We start from the raw sequence: 19,672 nt of genomic DNA, 5'->3' as shown, positions 1-19,672 counted from the left end.
CTGGGGCAGACCACCACAGAAGTGGTAAGTGGGAGCCTGAAAGATTCCTCATCCCCAGCAAACGGGCTAATTTTAAATCGCCGGCACGTATAAAAACCAGGAGATACTTGCGTGGTCGGGCCACACGCCCACCGCAGGCATTTTTAAAGGGCCCCAGCCACGCGCGTATCGCCTGGTACGCTCAATTCAAAAGGAGGAGGCCAGGGGCGGGGTCTGAGTGAGGAGTGGGCGGGCTGTGGGCGGGCTGGGACAGTACCATTAGGTGCCTTTCCGCTGAAGCACGCGCCGGCAGCCAGCCAGCCCTCACAACTTACTACTGCTCGGGAGAGCAGGTAGGTGTAAAAAAAAAAAAGAAAAGCTAGCTAAAAGGGTTTTAGGGATCAGGGCACAGAGGGGAAAAGGAAGACAAGATAGATAGGGGGGTTAAGGAAGTTCCCTCCCAGTCCGCTCCTTTATTGGAGCGGACTGGGAGGGAACCGCGAAAGGCTCTATCGTGTTGCCGTGCGCTTTTAAGAAAATTCTCCCCCATTACACGTGAGAGTCAGCACCCGTGTGCACATGCATGCACCAATATAAAATTGGTGCATCCATGTACGCGTGCCGGGAACTGCATTGAAAGGGAGCACTGATTTGCGGTGACTTTTTGGGAGATGGGTTGGGGATGGGGGGGTGGTGTTAGAGACACATTCAGAGGTATCCATTGTAAAATTGACCATAAAATAATTTTAGACCTTATAAGTGATGAAAAGGAGTTGATCTGTACAATGCCACTAGCAGAGACTGTTAGAATTTTCATCACTTAAAAGGCCAAAAAAATTGTATGATGTCATTTTTATAATGGATACCTCTGAATGTGTCTGTAACACCACCACCACCACACCTAACCCTAAATCACCTCCTGAAAACTCATCTTGAATCAAAATGCCCCCTTACGATAGACCACATATAGAGTATCGACCACATATAGAGTATCAGACTAATGGGTAGATTTTGTAAGGTGTGCGCGTGCATCCATGTGCGTGCGCTTCCCGGCGTGCACACATGGACGCACTGATTTTATAACATGTGGGCGCTGCCAGAACCTGCTTCGCTTCAGCGGGGTCCGCAACCAGCCGCAGGTGGCTGTGTAGGGTGTGCCCCGATGCAGGCCTCTACTGAATCTTCGTCATGTTCCAGTCTCAAGTTCCACTTCTTTGCCTGGAGTCTGCTTCACGTTCAGCGTGGTCTGCGACCAGCCATGGGTGGCTGTGTAGGGCGCACTGCGATGCAGTTCTCACCCAGTACTTTCGCCTGACTCCTGAATCCTTGCCTGAAACTTTTGAGCAACCTGAATCCTTGTCTGTGTCTTCTGAGCATCCCGAGTCCTTGTCTGAGTATCCAAGTCTTCGTCCGAGTCTCCTGAGTATCCGTCTACGTTTGAATCTTCTGAGTATCCTGAGTCTTCGTCTGAGTCTTCATGTTCCTGCCCTCAGCCTTGGTCTGGCCTCACGCACTCGACATTCCCAAGCAGCGGGTCCAGAAGAGCTATTGAGTGGCCAGAGGGCTACTCTCGAGATCAGCACTGCGTTGCTGGATCTCATTGGTGCGTGTAGGTCCAGTGGAGGGCTGAACCTGCCTTGTTCCTGTTCCGGATAATCCTCGCCTTGTCTTCAGTCCAGCCTTGCTCCTGATCCACCCGTGCTTGTACTGGCTCACCTCTCGCGGTGTGTCTTGGGGCTCCTCCCTGACCCAAGGGCTCACATCCTACCTTAGAAGGGTCCGCGCCTCCGCGTTCCTAACAGGGCCTCTGGTACAAAATTACATTGTAAACTCTCTGGGGATAAGGAAATACCTATAGAACCTGAATATAATCTGCTTTAAAGAGCCAAAAGTAGAATTAAAAAAAAATCTTATGGTAAATCATATGGTTTATTGGGGGACCCTCTTTTCCCTATGGAACTGAAAACAAAAGGCATCTTGAAATGTTCATTAAAATCCTTTAAAATACTTTTTACCAACATGATCCTGACATTTACTACTGCAAGACAACAGTACTGAAGGCATAATGTGCCTGGTGCCATGTGTGCTAATTTTCTAAGATCTCCATAAGCAGCTCTTTTCATAGATTACTGCTTACTTTTTAAGTAAACTCTCTTAAAATTAGGCATTTTCGGCAATATGGCTGCTGGCTTCAATGTCTGAAAGAATTCTAAAGCAGTTCAGATTTACTATGTTCATGTAGCCACTGTACTGAATATTTCCATAAAGTAGCTACATAATACCACATTTGTAAAAGGGCACTGTTTTCTCATTCAGTGCCTCTGTGAAAAATCTTATGGAAAGACCCGCAACTTTTTCAAATCTTTCTTTCATGCAAGAACTTTTTGTATGTCACCCTGTTTATTAGTTCACTTTATCTTTGCCTGCTACCTGCATTTGGTTAGAATGCAGTTCTATCTATTCAAGGTGATAATAAAATATTAAATAACCAGAGGCATGATGTCTGAATGCAAATGCTGTTTCTGAATGTGACTACATTCTGTAGGAAGTTAAAATTACAGATATAATCTATTAGTCACCAGTTAATTCTAAATACTTATTCTGTCATCACTTGTGTAGAAAACAGCAGAGAACAGGAAAGCAGTGAAACTCTTCTAGTTTTAACTTATTGCACCTGTGACATTTATTGCATACTGGTAATTTAAAATTAAAATTACATAGGCAGGACTGCTAATTTTCATTTTCTAGAAATGAGCTTAGAGAGTTGAAGAAGGCATCACAAGGGTACATGGATTTTAGTTGCAAGAATGAGAATGTATGCAGCTGGTATAAAGAAATATAAAAACATTTCTAATGTATAATCAAATGAAACATTATAGGTGGTGGCACTTATGTGGTCTTGAAAGCATCACCTCTAGATTATGCTTGAATTAGTCTGATGAAAGGTGTCACAACCTGGAAACAATTCAATATTCTCCAGAACCAGTGCAATGACTGTCATGTAACACAACAAAGATGGTGTTCATCTGATCTTATGAAGAATTCTCTTATTAGATTGCAGACTTGTAAAGAGAAGGGGAAGAGAAGGACAATTGGGATGCAATATTTCTAGAGTGAAGTTAGAGAAAACCTGATAAAGATATACTTCAGGTTGGGACCTTTGGGGTAGATTTTAAGACATGCGCTCGTCATGTACGCTCGCTACCAGGCACGCGCACATGGTCACGCAAGCACATGTTATAAAATTGTGCGCGCAAGGGGGTGCACAATTGTGCATTTTGTGCGCGCCGAGCCACGCTGCCTTCCCCCGTTCCCCCTAGCCTGACCTTCCCACCCCTTCCCCTAATCTTTCCCCCCCCTAGCCCTACTCTAACCTCCCCTGATTTTTATGTTACCTTTTGCACCTGCCTCCGGGCAGGCACAAGTTGCACATGCCGGCCTCTATCCTTGGCCCCGCCCACGCCCCGGACCGCCCCTTTTTGCAAGCCCTGGGACTTACACGTGTCCCGGAGTTTTACACGTGTCGCCGGGCCTTTTTAAAATAGACCCGGTGCGCGTAGGGCTTTTAAAATCCGGCCCTTTGTTTTCTGCTTTTATTTTGCCTGGGAATTCCAATGTTATAACAAAAAAAATCTGTAGAAAACTGACTTTGATATATGATATGATATACAGGAGAAAAATCAGTAGGAAAGTCATTTTTCTTTTGATTTCTTTTTTGTTCTTTACCCAGCAAAAAAATAAAAAATAAAATCTGAAAACAAAGACCCTTAACTTCAGGTAATAACTCAATCATTTCCTAAAGTTGCCTTGCATCATTTTCCTGCTGAATAAATATGGTTTGGGAAGATGAGAAAGCTAGGTTTAAGTTCTAAAGCTTTGGTAATACTATTTTCTGGATCAAAACAACAAGGAAAAATGTTTTTTTTATGAATCTGCAAATTTCTTTAAAAATCACCAAGTGACTGAAGTTTTATGAGCTGACAAAAGCTTTCATTACTGTATTCTTTGCTCTGTACAGACAGGGCTCCTTCTCAGGTCTCAGTGATGAGTTGAAGTCATCAGTTAATCTTAAATATGATGCTTCTTATTTTATTTCTGGTGAAATTCAGTAATTGTGGTAAAACAAAACAAAAGCTCTGTCTGCGGTAACTTTTTGAGTTACCCTGGATAAAGACAAGATTTGACATTTTTCCACAATGACCAGCCAAATTTTGTACAGGTTACTCAACTACATGCACAAAATTCAGCCATGTAAAAAAGAGGCATTGCTGGAAGCATTCAGAAGCCAGTGAGTTCTGATACTCAGCATAGGTGAGTCTGCTCAGTAAAACAGATGCCCTAAATTAACCTTGGGAATTTTAACTGGGTATCATTAACCAGGTACATTCAGCTGTATAATCAAATAAAGTTACCTAGGTAACTTTCCCATTCACTGGCCCACTAAATATCAACCTCTAAGTTAATAACATATAAATATGAAGCCCTCCATTTCAAATGGCAGCGCATGGACAGTGACAGCCTTTTTGTCCTTCATTTTCCTGTCAACGCAGGGAATATATAGTGAAAGTGGCAGATAAAGATCAATATGGTCCATTTGATCTGCCTCTCAAGTTTTTTGGGGGATACTAACAATTGCCACTCTGTGCAGCCTATCCCCAATGTATACTACAAAAGTTAGGAGAAGTAGTCTAGTAGTTTGAGAAGTGGGCTACAAATAAGAGAAACTAGGGTTCAAATCCTACTGCCTTGTGTCCTTAGGCACAAGGCAGTAGGTACAAATCCTACTGCCTTGTGTCCTTAGGCACAAGGCAGCAGGTACAAACTTAGGGGGTCATTTGAAAATGACCCCCTAAGTTTGTACCTGCTGCCTCAGGTACAAACTTAGGGGGTCATTTTCAAAGGCTTATCGCATGCGATAGCATGCTGGGGGAGGAGTCGGGGCGGCGAGGAGGCGGACTCGGCGGTGTCTTCGCTGGCGGCGAGAAGGTTAGTAATGTTATCGTCACCAGTAGCGCGCCCAATAGCACCACCTTTCATGATGGCGCTATTGGGTGCGAAAGCCGGCAGCAAAAACACTGCGGTGGTGCAAAGGCTGCCGGCTTTCGCAGGCCCCGCCCCCCCCCTTCACCCCTCCGCCCCCCAATTTTGCTGGATTCACCATTCTGTGATAGAATGGTGAATCCAGGCCTTAGGGAGACATTTACTAAAGGTTTTCTCCCATGTTATATCTATGGAAAAAATGCTTAGTAAATAAGGCCCTTAGATTATAAGCCCTCTGGGAAAAGGGAAATTCTACTGTACCTGAATGTATTCCACTTTGAAATGCTGAAAAGCAGAATTATAAAATAAATACTTCATTTCCATTCTCTAGTCAGCAGGGATCCTATGTGTTTGTCACATGCTCTTTTGAATTCTATTACTGTCCTCATCTTCATCCCTCTTCCAGGAGGCATTCCATGAATCCACTATCCTTTCCATAAAGAAATATTTCCTGACATTTTCCTCTCTTGAGATCCCTGGTTTTACAGCTTCCCTTCCATCGGAAAAATTTGATTTTTGTATATCATTAATTCCTTTCAGGTATTTGAAAGACTATCATATCTCCCCTGTCTCTTCTCTCTTCTAGGGTAGGCATATTAAGCTCCTCCAGTCTCATCTCATACGGCTTGCCGTACAGACCTCACACCATTTGGTCGTCTTTCTCTGGACTCCTTCCATTCTGTCCTTATCATTTTTTCAGATGAGCTCTCCAGAACTGAACACAATATTGCAGGCAAGGCCTCACCAAGAGTCTGTACAGGGGCATTATTACCTCTTTTTTCCTGCCGGTTATGGGGCAGATTTTAAAAGCCTACGCGCATAAATCCAGGCGGATATACGTGCATGGGGAGGTTACGCGCGCCGCCGGGCCTATTTTCAAAAGGCCCGGCGGCGCGCGTAAGTCCCGGGGCTTGAAAAAAATGGGCGGTCCAGGGGTGGGGCGAGGGCAGGGCTGGAGCCTCCAGGCACAGCGGCCATTTGCCCAAAGGCAGGTGCAACTTATAAAATAAAGGTTAGTGGGTGGGTTTTAGGTAGGGCTGGGGGGCGAGTTAGGTAGGGGAAGGGAGAGGAAGGTGGGGGGGGGGGGGGGCAGAAAGAAAGTTCCCTCCGAGGGATTTTATAACATGCGTGTCCACTCTGTTGCAGAATTTAGTGTCATCCACAAAAAGACAAACTTTACCAATGGGCAAACACCTCAGGAAGGATTCAAAACTAGGCAGGATCAGCACATTCCACAATTTTGCAAGTAACCACCCTGGCATACAAGAGCAAGTAGCACTAGAAAGAACCTGCACTAAATTGTGACATTGAAAAAAGTATGTCTTCTTTATAAGGAAAATGAATGTTAGTAAACATTTTGTATAGAAATACATGTAGCAACAGTATTTGCAATTGGAAAAGGCATGTACGATTTGCAGGTACTGCCTAGATACCTAGTACAAAACCATGAAGGACTAATCCTTGAATGATCGACTTTTCTATCAAAAATCTAAAATCTGATTTTAGGGGGAGGAGTCAAGATGGCGGCCTAACACTGGCATTGCTCTGCTCGGCACTTCCCCTTTAACATTCTTCCAGTGAATGTATTACCTTTGAAATGCCGGCGAAGAGAAAGGGGAAAGTGAAGATCTTCCCCTCAGAACCCCTTTCTCACTCTGGGCAGCAAACAATTGTGCATTGCTTGGCAACGGCTTCACCTTTGGGGCCAGGAGTCCCGGCTGTTGGGGTGAGCGGAGGAGAACTCACCACAGCTTCGGAGGAGGTGTCCCTGAGCCCGCTTGACGTCATACCTCCACCGTCTGAGCGGGAGGGGCCGCAGCAGCTTGTCGGGCAGAGTCCCGGAGAGGTTTCTCATGTAGCCGATACCGAGGGAGCGTCTGCGAGGTACAATACCGCTCCAGAAGGGCTGGAAACTGCAACAGGAGGACCAGGAGGGCCCTCCCCTGATGGAGTATCTTATGGAGCAAGCAGTGGAGTAGAAGGTGAGAGGCTGTTGTTGCCTGAGGAGAAAACCTTCACTGATCCAGAAACCAGCCATAGTTACCCTTGATTCGTTATGGGACCTTGTTATAAATATGGGTAATGCTATTTCTGATTGCTCTCTCAAGATTTCTAGACTATCACAACAATTAGAAACAGTATGTAAAAATAATCAGCTTCAAAATCAGGAAAACCAGGAAAACTTGTATCATATAGAAGAAGAGATAAAAGCAATTAAAGGAGTACAAAGCTCTTTAATTCAGGGTGGTGATATCCTGAATAGAAGGATTGAGTATGTTGAAAATAGGCTGAGACACCTAAACCTGCGTTTTCTAAATTTTCCAAGAGTAGTAGGGGAATTGCCACGTTTTACTCTAAAGAGATTTTTCCTCGAAATTCTTCGGAAGCGATCCCCCCCCCCCTTGGATAAAGTATATTTTTTACCATCTGGTTTAGGATTTATTTATTTATTTATTTATTTTTAGTTTTTTTATACCGATTTTCCTGCATAAAATGCATATCAAACCGGTTTACAATGAAACAGAATAAGCAGGAAGTAAAATTCCTTAGTCTAATACATTTAAACGTCAATAATGAAATAATTTTAAACAAAGCAAAAAGCTAAATAACATTAATAAAAGTTATATTATTAACAAAAACATAAATATAATTATATTAGAAGGAGCACAAAGGTTAGCACGAAGGGGAGCACAAATTTCAAACACAAATACCGGTTGTCAATTTGAACAACCTTACAGATTATCTGGAGTCTTCCAATTATGAAGTGATAGAAAGAGCTACGTTACTGGTTACCTTTTTAACTGATAGTGACTTGAGCACAGTTATGAAAAAGTACTTCAAGAACTCTATATCTTATTTATGGGACAATCTGTGAGAATTTTCGAGGACTTCTCCAAGACTACTCAAGAAAGAAGGAAGGGTTTCTTAGCTTTGAGGCAGGATACCCTGGCCTTAGGGGCATCTTTTTTTTAAGATACCCATGCAAATATCTGTTAAAGCTCAGGGAAGATAATTTTGTGTTTCTTAAAAAGTTTATTGAGTCAAGGAAAATAATACTATCTGCTGGTACCAATGTTCTGACATAAAATATATGTAGCCGTGTTATGCTATGTCATTTCAAGTATATGTTTCTTATATTCTCCTCGATTTAAATCTGTCTCCCCTTAGATTGGGGTCTAATGAATTCAATGAATATTAAGGGAAATGTATTATTTTCCCCTTTTTTCTTTTCTTTTAGTTTTGTTGCTTATTCGATGTATCATATCTGTGTAGCAAATATTTTTGAAATTTCAATAAATAATAAATTTAAAAAAAATCTAAAATCTGAGTTTTGTGTAATATATGGATATCTAACACAATATCATACCCTTCAATTCAATACAACTTAAATTGGCTATTCAAAAATAGTATTCTCTTCTATCGGACTTTTTTGAGTTTCTCTAAATAAAAACACTGCTAGTTTATTCTTCGAAAAAAAGCAAATATTTATACACATTTTTTTCAATCCTGCATTGTATAATTGTATTTTATGCACTTTAAGCTACCAAATAATATTATCAAATAACAGTAACATAAATATTTACTAAGACTTTTCTCCCATTCTGCTCATTGAATGAGTCCCATTGGTTATAAATGATCTGATATGGCGAGGGGTAGTTTTCAATATCTTTATGAAAGTACATGCTGTGTTGATTTGTAATTCATTTGTTATGCTTTTTATTTGTAATCTGTTTTGGTGTTTTCAAGGCAGAATATAAAATTTGATATGAATAAACAAAATAAATGAGAAGAAATTCTTGATGATTTTTTCCTCATTTTCAGGCCAATACAGTACAGTGCGCTCCAACGGAGGGAAAACGTGCGTCCAATAGCAGGCTAACAGTGCGCTCCAACGGAGCGCATCCATGTGCGTGCGCTTCCCGGCGTGCACACATGGACGCACCGATTTTATAACATGTGGGCGCTGCCAGAACCTGCTTCGCTTCAGCGGGGTCCGCAACCAGCCGCAGGTGGCTGTGCAGGGTGTGCCCCGATGCAGGCCTCTACTGAATCTTCGTCATGTTCCAGTCTCAAGTTCCACTTCTTTGCCTGGAGTCTGCTTCACGTTCAGCGTGGTCTGCGACCAGCCATGGGTGGCTGTGTAGGGCGCACTGCGATGCAGTTCTCACCCAGTACTTTCGCCTGACTCCTGAATCCTTGCCTGAAACTTTTGAGCTACCTGAATCCTTGTCTGTGTCTTCTGAGCATCCTGAGTCCTTGTCTGAGTATCCAAGTCTTCGTCCGAGTCTCCTGAGTATCCAAGTCTACGTTTGAATCTTCTGAGTATCCTGAGTCTTCCTAAAAATGAGGAAAAAATGAGGGAAAACGTGCGTCCAATAGCAGGCTATTGGACGCACGTTTTCCCTTACCCCTTATTCAGTAAGGGGAGGAAAACGCGCGTCCAACCCGCGGCACCTAATAGCACCCTCAACATGCAAATGCATGTTGATGGCCCTATTAGGTATGCGCGCGGGATACAGAAAGTAAAATGTGCAGCCAAGCTGCACAGTTTACTTTCAGAAATTACGCCGACCCAAAGGTCGGCGTTAATTTCTTCCGGCACCGGGAAAGTGCACAGAAAAGCAGTAAAAACTGCTTTTCTGTGCACCCTCCGACTTAATATCATAGCGATATTGTCGGAGGTCCCAAAGAATAAAAAAAAGTAAAAAAAAAAAAATTTGAATTTGGCCCACGGCTGTCGGGCCGAAAACCGGACGCTCAATTTTGACGGCGTCCGGTTTCCGAGCCCGTGGCTGTCAGCGGGCTCGAGAACCGACGCCAGCAAAATTGAGCGTCGGCTGTCAAACCCGCTGACAGCCGCCGCTCCTGTCAAAAAGGAGGCACTAAGGATGCGCTAGTGTCCCTAGCGCCTCCTTTTACCCGGATCTACCGCCGGACCTAATTTAAATACTGAATCGCACGCACCGGCAAGTGGTCGGTGCTCGTGCCAGGAACCCGCTCTTCCACAGACTTTACTGTAGCGGCCCATTTGTCATTTACTCCTATAAGGTAAATTTTAAAAAAGACGCGCCGCTATGCACATGTTATAAAATTGGCTACACTCGCACACATGTGTGCATGGGTGCCCTCGTGCATGCAAAGGGGGGAGATGATGTTATTAATGTGCGACACCGTGATCAGACCTTTCCCCAATTCCCTCCCTGTCCACTCTGGGAGGGAACTTCTCTAACCCCTACATATACGTCCTCCCTTTTCCCCTCTCCTCTCCTCCCCAACCCCTAAACCCCATCTAACTACCCTAAATATTTTTGTTTTACAACTTACCTGCTCCTCTGAACCGAAGTAAGTTGCATGCACCTGCCTGCCCCCGCCCCAGCCCTCCCCTTTTTAAAAGCCAGGTATTTCCGCGCATACCGGGAGATAAGCATGTAGGCGGGTTCTTTGGAAAATGCACTTGGCGCACACATGCGACCCAAATATGTGTACATCTCCCAGGATTTGTGCATGCTGGGCTTTTAAAATCGGCCCCTAAGTCTTCATTTTATAGGACCTAGTAACTGAGACTTTGATTATTTAGATGGTACGCATGCATGAATGTGTCAATAGATCATTTGTTTTAAACAATCCGTTTTTTATTACATGTACAGAAAAATAATGCTGAGGAAAGAGAAACAAGATTTGGTTTCAATCATAGAACTAAAAAATATGTACATATGTGTTATTTCCAAATCTTATAATATTTAAAGACTTGCTACAGCACTCTTAAAAAAGAGACTGACTATGCTTAAATACTAACCAAATTAACTTTTTTTTTTTTTTAAATGGACAAACAAAACTTTAAGGGGTTGATGGATACCTACTAAGAGCAAATATGTAGCCATGTGTTGTGGGTTTATTCAATGGACTCAGTCTGCACATTGACCAATTAATAGACAATTTACCCTTAGATTCATGAAAATGCTATAAATTTCACATGAATAATGCCCATGATAAAAAAAAAAGTGGGATAGCTAGGGTAATTTTTGAATTGCTGCAACATGCACTATTTTAGTGCTTTACTTAAATACACATCTGCAATGAGAGAGAGAGAGAGAGAGAGAGAGAGAGAGAGAGAGAGAGAGAGAGAGAGAGAGAGAGAGAGAGAGAGAGACTCTTTAGAAGGTTCTCATATTAGTCATCTATTTATACCACTATAGAGAGTCATCTAGTAACTCGAGGTGAGGTTTTGGTGGTGGTCTAGGGTTTGGGGGACAGTTTTACATGCACAATCAGACATACGAACAGCACAGTACACATCGGTGAAGATTTGATGTGATTTGGAGTGAGGAAAGACACGCAAAGATGAGTTTTCTACAATTTACTCTCGCTCTAGCTTGATGCACTCTCTACCTGTGTGCTATCAAGCTAGGGCGAGAATATTCTCTCTCTCTCCCTCCCTCCCCCCCCCCCCCAAATGGGATTTGTGATAAATATTGTGAATCCTGTTTTGGGCATATCACACAGCTTAATGCCAGGAAAAAAGGTGTAGTTATTTCCGTTGTTAAAACATGCAATAATGTGTGTTACACTATCACATGCAATGTTAAACATCCCTCATTTTCATAAACCCCCACCCAAACTCCTCCCCTTTGACTAAATTTTTGGAATTTGCATACAAATCACGCAATGCAAAAAATAACACATGCATTATGGCGTTAACTCGGCGTTAACACCCTAACGCATTTTGATGAATGACCCTGTTAGTTTTTCCTGCAAATACACATCTAGGGCCAATGTACCAAACTCTGTTGAACTTTGAAATAGCATTAATGTACAAAAACACCAAATAACATGCACAATTTTGTTTGTGAAATTTTTCATATACTATTTGCATGTAATATAACTTTGGTAAGTGCAATGCAAAATCTAAGAAAATAGGTAAATAGCTGTATAATGAAAGAAAACAACTCATTGTCTATGTTTATATAGCTAAATTTTGCATGAAAAAATGTGCAAAACTGCATCTTTGCTACAGTTTATTACATTGACTCCTAATATTGATGCTAACTACTGTTTGTGTAAAATATTTAAAATAGATCCTAAGTAATTACAGTATCATTTCATACAAACCATTTAGAAAAAATATTAGCTGTGCTATTGTACAAACATCTTTGCATACCATGTCACAGATAAACATAAATCATGTTTTTATGTCTTGCCTGAAAAGTATACACACAATTCCACTTTTATAATTCAGTTTATTACAAATCTATACATTACAGAATTGCCCATTTATTAATTCCATTATGTAGTTGTGCACTTTTTTTTTAAAGAAATTGAAATGTAACTGTGAAAACACAGACAGGATGTATATCTATCTATCTATCTATCTATATCTATATATAGAGAGATTATAGATAGCTAGATACTGTAGATTGATATATTGCAGGCTTCAGATTCCTATGGTCAAGCTAAGAGCAATCTATAGGCTACCATAGGTATTGAAATGGGAACTCTAATAGTTTGCATAAGGCTATTGGCAGATTTTCTATAGATTTCCTTAAACAGAACCAACCTTTACAACAGCATGAGCCTTGCACCTTCCTGAGAGATATAAATACATATCCAACTTGAAATCTGAAGTAAAATGACTTACTACACAAGGTAGCAGACCACAAAACTACTCCTTGGTCCAACTGTTCTTATATGTTTTTGAAAGGCCTACTAGCATTGGACTCATTAGTAAACTTAACTTGTCAACTCTCAGAGATGCATTTGAGTTAGGACTGAACCTAATAAAGCAAAGTGAGAAAGCTCATATTAAACATATCCTTATTATATATTGTATAGTTTTCATTACTGATAGCTCTTTGTAAAAATCATCATCTAGAAAATGGCTTTTGTATTTCATCAATAAAACACTGATTCTACTAGAGAAAACTTCTCTCATATCTAATTTAGACAGGATTTCAAAATGCCTGTTATTTCATTTATTGACTAGAGATTTTGTGATGTTAAACTAAGCTTCTAAAACTATCCTTTCATTTGCCAAAATAAAGCCTTTCCTATACAGCTGTCTGTTAATGCCTCCTAGTGAATTACAACTTTAACTCTTGTAGTCAGAGGTTCTGCTATATTAAACGTAAGACACCTGGGCCAGTAGCCAAAGTCTGAAGCAGCACAGCTGAAGCCAGGGTACTGCCATTTCATGGGGTCCCTTCAGAAGGTATATTGTTGCCTTTCCAATGTTCTAAAAATAGCAAATCACGCCAACTATATTCAACCCATGCTCAGGCATTCAGAACACAAACAGCATGTATTGCAAGTATTCAGCTATACCTAGCATACCTAGATGCTTTATCCATGAGTTTCTATTTGTTTGGAAAACAAGATGTTTATTGCAAAACTGAAAAACTTCCATAATTATTAATAAAGATTCACAGCCCCTTTTCAAACTTGCGCAGGTTAACTATTTGGTACTTTAAGATTATCATTTTCCCATTATAATCAAAGTGTTTGGGTTCCAGCTACACATTATTTAAAAGCTAGGATAAAGTAAAAATTCTTCATGTTAACTTAAATCTTTGACTCTTTAGGAAATAACTATATTTAAATCACAAATAAAATGAACTGTGTTTTCAAAGGCGAACACACACACATGCTTTAGCTACTGGTCAACTGTATTTATCTCAACTGTTTTTCATTTAAGTGTACAATTTCTCACTTCAAATAGACACATATATTAAGATCACTGTAATTAAAGAAAAAAGCAATAACTCACTCTATTGGTCAAGTATAAAGATTGTTCAGTTTTGAACATAGGTCCCACATTGCAGGTTTTTGTGGAAAAGTAAGAATAGTATAGCAAAAATATTAGTTTTCTTAAAATTTAGCATTTTGGAAGCAATTTGTGTGTATGTATGCGCATACAGAAAAGTAGATCATTCTTATGTTCAGAGATGTCATCTTGTTGATGACACTGATACTGTTTGGGTACCAAGAAATCTTAACCCAACTGCTGCTAGGTGAAAAAATGCATTGTTGAAATTTTTCCAAACCTAAATTTTAAAAATATTTTGCAGCCTCCTGCTGGTGTCCTACATCATTTCACCTTCATTACAAGTTAAGTTTCTGTCTCTCAGTCAATCACAAGAGTTTCTCATGTCATTACCAATATTCTCTACATCTTCCAAAACAATGCTCTTCCACTGTAAATAAAAAAGGGCTCATTAATTCAAGCAGTCAATGCAAGTCGCTAGTATGTGGCCTGTAGTAGAATTGTCAAAGAAGACATACACCATGGACCCATCCTTCTGAAGAATGCCTCCCATTCTGAGCCTTTGGTGGGAAAAAAAATACCTCTAAAATTACAGGCCCTGTACAACTCTAAAAAGACTAGGAAAAGCAACCATATCTAATATGCAGCTTTGTGCACACATTGTCAAATACAGCAAAATTAAGACATCGCCACTGTTGTAGTATTTCATGACTTGGACACCTAACCTACTTCTGTGTCATGTATCGTCTCATCTTTTTTTTTTTATATTAAAATCAATTATAAAAAGAGAGAGGGAGAGAGAGAGAGAAAGAAGTGGCAATAGCTCAAATACAAAAAGTGCCTGGAAATGAATTTAATAATTTAGAGGCCTAATCATATATCTCAGACAAAAATCCTTAGTGAGAATGACCTCTCATAATGAAAGTGCAACTCCAATGCACACACACTGAATAAGCCCAAAGAAGGCAGCAGCCCGTATTTGCATTAGAAAAAAAAATTAGGCAACCACCAAAAAAATACTCAAAATTATTGTTTCCTTGCCAGTTTGTATCACTTTTTAATAAGAAACATCTAAGTAATGATGGTGCTGCAGCTGTATAAAACAGGCACTGTACTTTCTTCTTACTGCAGCTTTGGAATACTACAACTGCACACAAACGCCAAACAGTTAAATCTCCAGTCTCAAAACTGCATCTCTCCCTCAAAACAAAAAAAGGAAGGAAAGCCTGACTTGATAAAAACAACTGATAAATTCTATCCCATTCTCTCTCTGCTGTTTCAATTCCATTTTACAGTTTATCCTTATAAGAATGGAATATTTACTCACTTTCAATGAATCAAAGCAGGCGATAACTCTTCCATTTTCCACTTGGCAGCTTTTCGATGGATGCGCAAATTTACATTCTGCGTCTGGTCGTGAGCAAGTCCCTCTTTGGAACTCTCTACCACTTCCAGTGTTAGCCATTTTGTGTCCCGAATTGGTGTAACACTAACAGCCATGTTTAGAATTTACAGGTAGTTAGAATTGTTTTTCAGTGCAACAGGAAAAAAAAAAAGCCAAACTGATGTACAGGAATTGATAGACAGGTCACCCACAAGACTTTTTTCGTTGTCGCTGTCTTCGTTGCTCTCGCCTATATTAAATGTACAGGTTAAAACTGTGCTGTCAGCCTTAGCACAAAAGTCTCCCACTAGAACGTCACAGTGTGCAACTCTGAACCAGAAGGTGATTCTTTACAAAGCAATGCTAGGGTCAGAAGATGAACATTTAAAAAAACGGGTGGTGTGGAACGAGGCTTGTGCTCTCAGTAACCCATTCTAAGTGCCAATTTTGGAGCCCAGAATACGAGCAGGAAAAACGTGGCAGAACCTCCGATGAGACAGAATTCCCAAGCTGCTTTCAGAAAAGTTGACTAAAAAGTAATCTCCCCGCTGCTGAATTGGTGCAATGGATATTGATTAGTTTGGCATAGACAGAGGCAGCAGTGTAGAGCAACAATCAAGGACTTTGTTTTCTCCTTGGTTTTCTGGCAGAATATAGGTTTTCAACAAACTTTTCTTTTTCTTTTTTTTGTTTTTTACACTACAGCAGCATAGAGCAATGCCTGACACATAGAGCTTCTCTCTTGATACAAAGTGGATATGGGAGGGGTGGGGGGGGGGGTGTCTGGACTAAAGGCGTAGGGTGGATGGGCTGTCGTCGCAGTGTGTAGCTGGCAGCAAGCAAGGCAAAAGCAGAGACTGCTCTAGAAGCGGTTCCAAGCAGCAGAGACGTCAGGAAAGGCACTTCTTAGTACCAACCTGTAGAAAAAACAGATATGTTAAAATTTACCAAGCAGCACTTCACGGACGTCCCACAGTATTATAAGCATGCCATGTGATCCCAGACTACTATGCAAAATGAAAGCTTGCCTGTTTCTTACACACATAATACTTACAGTGTAGCATATTGCAGCCAGCCATCGTAGTTTTATTAAAAAAAAAAAAAAAGGGGGCCGTTTCCCCTTGTGAAGCAATGCATGGTAGAGAGATAAACCAATCACAGATAGTGTTGCAGCAATATTCTGGGCAGAAAGCCAATAGTGTGGGCTGTCTTATGAAAGGTCGCGCCTATCAGACATTCATTACTATGCTATAAGCACAGAAAATGTCCATCAGATGTGACTTATTCCACTGCAAGAGAACGAGCATGTGGGTTTTGAATTTACCCAACATGCAGTTAGTGGATTAAACCATGTTAGTTTTTAAAAAAAGGGCACCTAACCCAAGCGTGAGCATTTGCACAAACGCTACGGAAAAGGCAAGCTGTTAAACTGCGCTTGCTTTCAAGCTACGTTTCTTTCCTGCGTTGCCTTCCGCACACCCTGCTCTCAGTAAGCTGCATCTCGCACGAGTATTAAAAAAAAAAAGGAGGGGGGAGGATGTTTACAAATGGTACATTCTCTCGACCTATCCAGTTCACTTCCTTCTAAAAGTAAAAGTAGTCCCCGCTCCTTCACAGAAATCATCACTCCTTGACTTGTCTACACTGTAAAACTTTTCCATTCAGCCTGCAGACACTTTGTCAATATATCACAGGCTGGCTAGATATGAACAAAAGCACTCTTTCTTTCAAGCAGAAGGCCTAGGTCACGGAGGAGATTATAAGAATCAGTGCTAGCAGGAGGTTGGGCAAAAAAATGTAAGCTAACCTCCGGGGAGAAGAGGGATTCCATCCTGGCCCCATTAAATATTAAGAAGGCAATTTGGTTTAGGCAACACAAGGCATTTTAGTGTCACTCTTCCGACTGAAAGTGGCAGCATCAGCTACCAGCCCGCTGCCGTTAGCTCTATCTACATGGGGGATTGTGAGTCTGCACGTCTGAAAAGCACCATCATTTTAAGGGGTTCGCTTTCCTGGTGACAAAACAAGAAATGTTCACCAGAAAGAAAAAAAAAAAGACTGACTCTGGCATCACTTCTAATAGAATCAAAACTGCTGCTCTGTTTACTAAGAACTCTCCAGATAAAGGACTATTTAAAGAAAAACGTGTTAATCGTAATACATGTTTGCTTCTGAAACTCTTTTTAGCACAAGACTTCTCACACACACTTAGGAGGTAATTTTCAGTTACACATGTAAAAATTAGCATACAAGCACTTAAATAGTCTATAACAGTAACTTTTAAACAAGAGCACGGGTGCACATGTGCATGGATTCGTTGGCCCGCGGCCATTTTATGACATACGTGCGTATATGTGTGCATATTATAAAACACCCTGAACAGTCACACATGTGTGTGCAATTTTAAGTGGATGCAAGCCTATGTGCGCAAATGCTGCTTCTACCATGTTAGTAGGGGGATTTTAATAGACAAACATGCCAACGCCATTACCAGTTTTCCTAGTTTGTTCCCACTTCGCCCAGATAAGGGGTAGGGCTTCCAAATCCCTCTAGTTGAAAAGCCTCCCTTCACCACTGTTAGCCCCAACCCTTAAACCCCTGCTGAGCTATCTTTTCATCTTTATTTTATTACGTACATGTCCTCCATAGCAGAAGTAGTTACCCGGCAGGGGACCCAGGCGAATGCCTGTGCCAGTAAGTATTTACGTGCTAATTTGAAGTTGAAATCCATGAGCGCCCATGCCCCATCCAGGCCTCTCGCCTTTTTTTGAACTTTTCATTTGTGTGTGCAGAGGGAGATAACGTACGTACTCGGGCGGCTTTTAAAATCTGCTCAGTGCATGCCAGTCCGACATATTCGCGTAACCCACAGTTTTGGCGTACGTCAGGCTTTTAAAATTAACATTTATATTTGCATAATTACAATTTTATACAAATTAAAAGTGCGCACATATTTAAGTTTCGTGCACATATATATATGTGTAAAAAGGGGCAATCTAGGGGCATTCAGGGAAAGGCCGATAGTTATGTGGTTTCTATTTTGAAAGACACGCGCATATATTTGGCAACTTATTTGCATAATTTTACACCTGCTAATGATCTTGTATATGTGTAAACTGGGAATACAGACTGAAGAACCAGGAGGGTCTGGATGACTTGGAAAAGGACTGGGTGAACTTGTGGAGTAATTGGTAAACTGCTTAATTTCAAATACGCATGCATGTTTTAAAATATGTGGACTTACTGTAGGTGCATAAAGTTTTACAGAAATAAGTTCTACTTTATTTTCAAGCCTAATTTTTAAGAATAGGTAGGAACAGTATTCACTTTCAATGCACTGCATGTATTCATGTGTAAGCATATGTTGCGGGGTAGAGACATGCATACTTTATGATATGTGCAGGTTATAAAATATTATCGTTGTGGCCATATATGTGTGTGTATATGCTGCCACACGTAGTTGTTTGAAAGTTATCCTCATAGGGGCAGATTTTAAAAGCCCTACGAGCGTAAATCCAGTTGGATTTTCGCGCATGGGGGGTTAGGCACGCCGGGCCTATTTTCAAAAGGCCCAGCGGCGCGCATAAAGCCTGGGACGCGCATATGTCCCGGGGCTTGAAAAAAGGGGGCGGGGCGGTCCAGGGGCAGGGCAGGACCAAATTTGCTGCTGTGCCGGAGGATCGTGCACCGGCAGCCGGCCAGCGCGTGCAAGTTACGCCTGCCAGAGGCAGGCGTAACTTACAAAATAAAGGTGGGGGGGGGGATTTAGGTAGGGCTGGGGGGCGGGTTAGATAGAGGAAGGGAGGAAACAGGGAAAGCCATCGGGGCTCCCCTAGGGCTCGGCACGCGTAAGGTGCACTAGCGTGCGCCCCCTTGTGCGTGCCGACCCTGGATTTTATAACATGCATGCGGCTGCACGCGCATGTTATAAAATCGGGCAAACATTTGTGCACGTCAAGTAGCGGCCACAAATGTAGGCCACACGCGTAGGTTTTAAAATCCGGCCCAATGTGTTTTAACATATGACAATATCACAAGTTACCAAAACACAAGACAAATATACACAAGATCAAAATACAAATTGCCAGAGTTTTATGAATAGCATGTTGATTCAATTTGGAAATTATGCTGCAAGAAGCTGCACGCTCTGTATTCTTTGCAAAATTTGAAAAATACTTTGAGCACTTAGTAGTAATTATCTACTATCATTTACCACATTTTTCTGTTAATTCTTTAAAATTCTTTATGCAGTTCCCTTGCGTTTCCTCTGAAATTCTGATGGTAGCCTTGTTAGCCGAGGAGATACAAAATACCTCACACTTACCGGTTTTTACTGATCAATATTAAAAAATACTGAGACAAGGATCACTAGGACTATCCAATCTGCCCGTTCATACCAGTCCATTGTGCTGCTGCAGGTCCTATTTATTTATCAGACTAGATCTCTCGCCCCATCATTCTATGAACCCAGAGGAAAGATACGTATACTAAACCACTGCCTGGCGTGTAGG

General features: G+C 41.3%; 1 protein-coding gene across 15 annotated transcripts in view; it reads right to left on the bottom strand.

Moving 5' to 3' along the window:
- The window catches only part of MBNL1 (muscleblind like splicing regulator 1), a 623,451-nt gene that overhangs the window by 471,634 nt on the left and 132,145 nt on the right, over positions 1-19,672 (bottom strand). For 9 of the 15 annotated variants that reach the window (XM_029615932.1, XM_029615930.1, XM_029615934.1 and 6 more), the window contains exon 2: positions 15,105-16,078. The exons of 4 other annotated variants lie outside the window; for them this stretch is intronic. In XM_029615932.1, the coding sequence (XP_029471792.1) occupies positions 15,105-15,242 (138 nt within the window). In that variant the 5' untranslated portion in view covers positions 15,243-16,078. Of the gene's footprint in view, positions 1-15,104; positions 16,079-16,215; positions 16,438-19,672 lie in introns of those variants that run through there. 2 more of the 15 variants (XM_029615933.1, XM_029615944.1) reach the window with 2 other exon arrangements.

Source organism: Rhinatrema bivittatum, chromosome 9 (genome assembly GCF_901001135.1).
Source record: "Rhinatrema bivittatum chromosome 9, aRhiBiv1.1, whole genome shotgun sequence".
Lineage (NCBI taxonomy): Eukaryota > Metazoa > Chordata > Amphibia > Gymnophiona > Rhinatrematidae > Rhinatrema > Rhinatrema bivittatum.
Note: the sequence above shows the minus strand (reverse complement) of the source record. Positions and strands in the feature narration are given on the sequence as shown.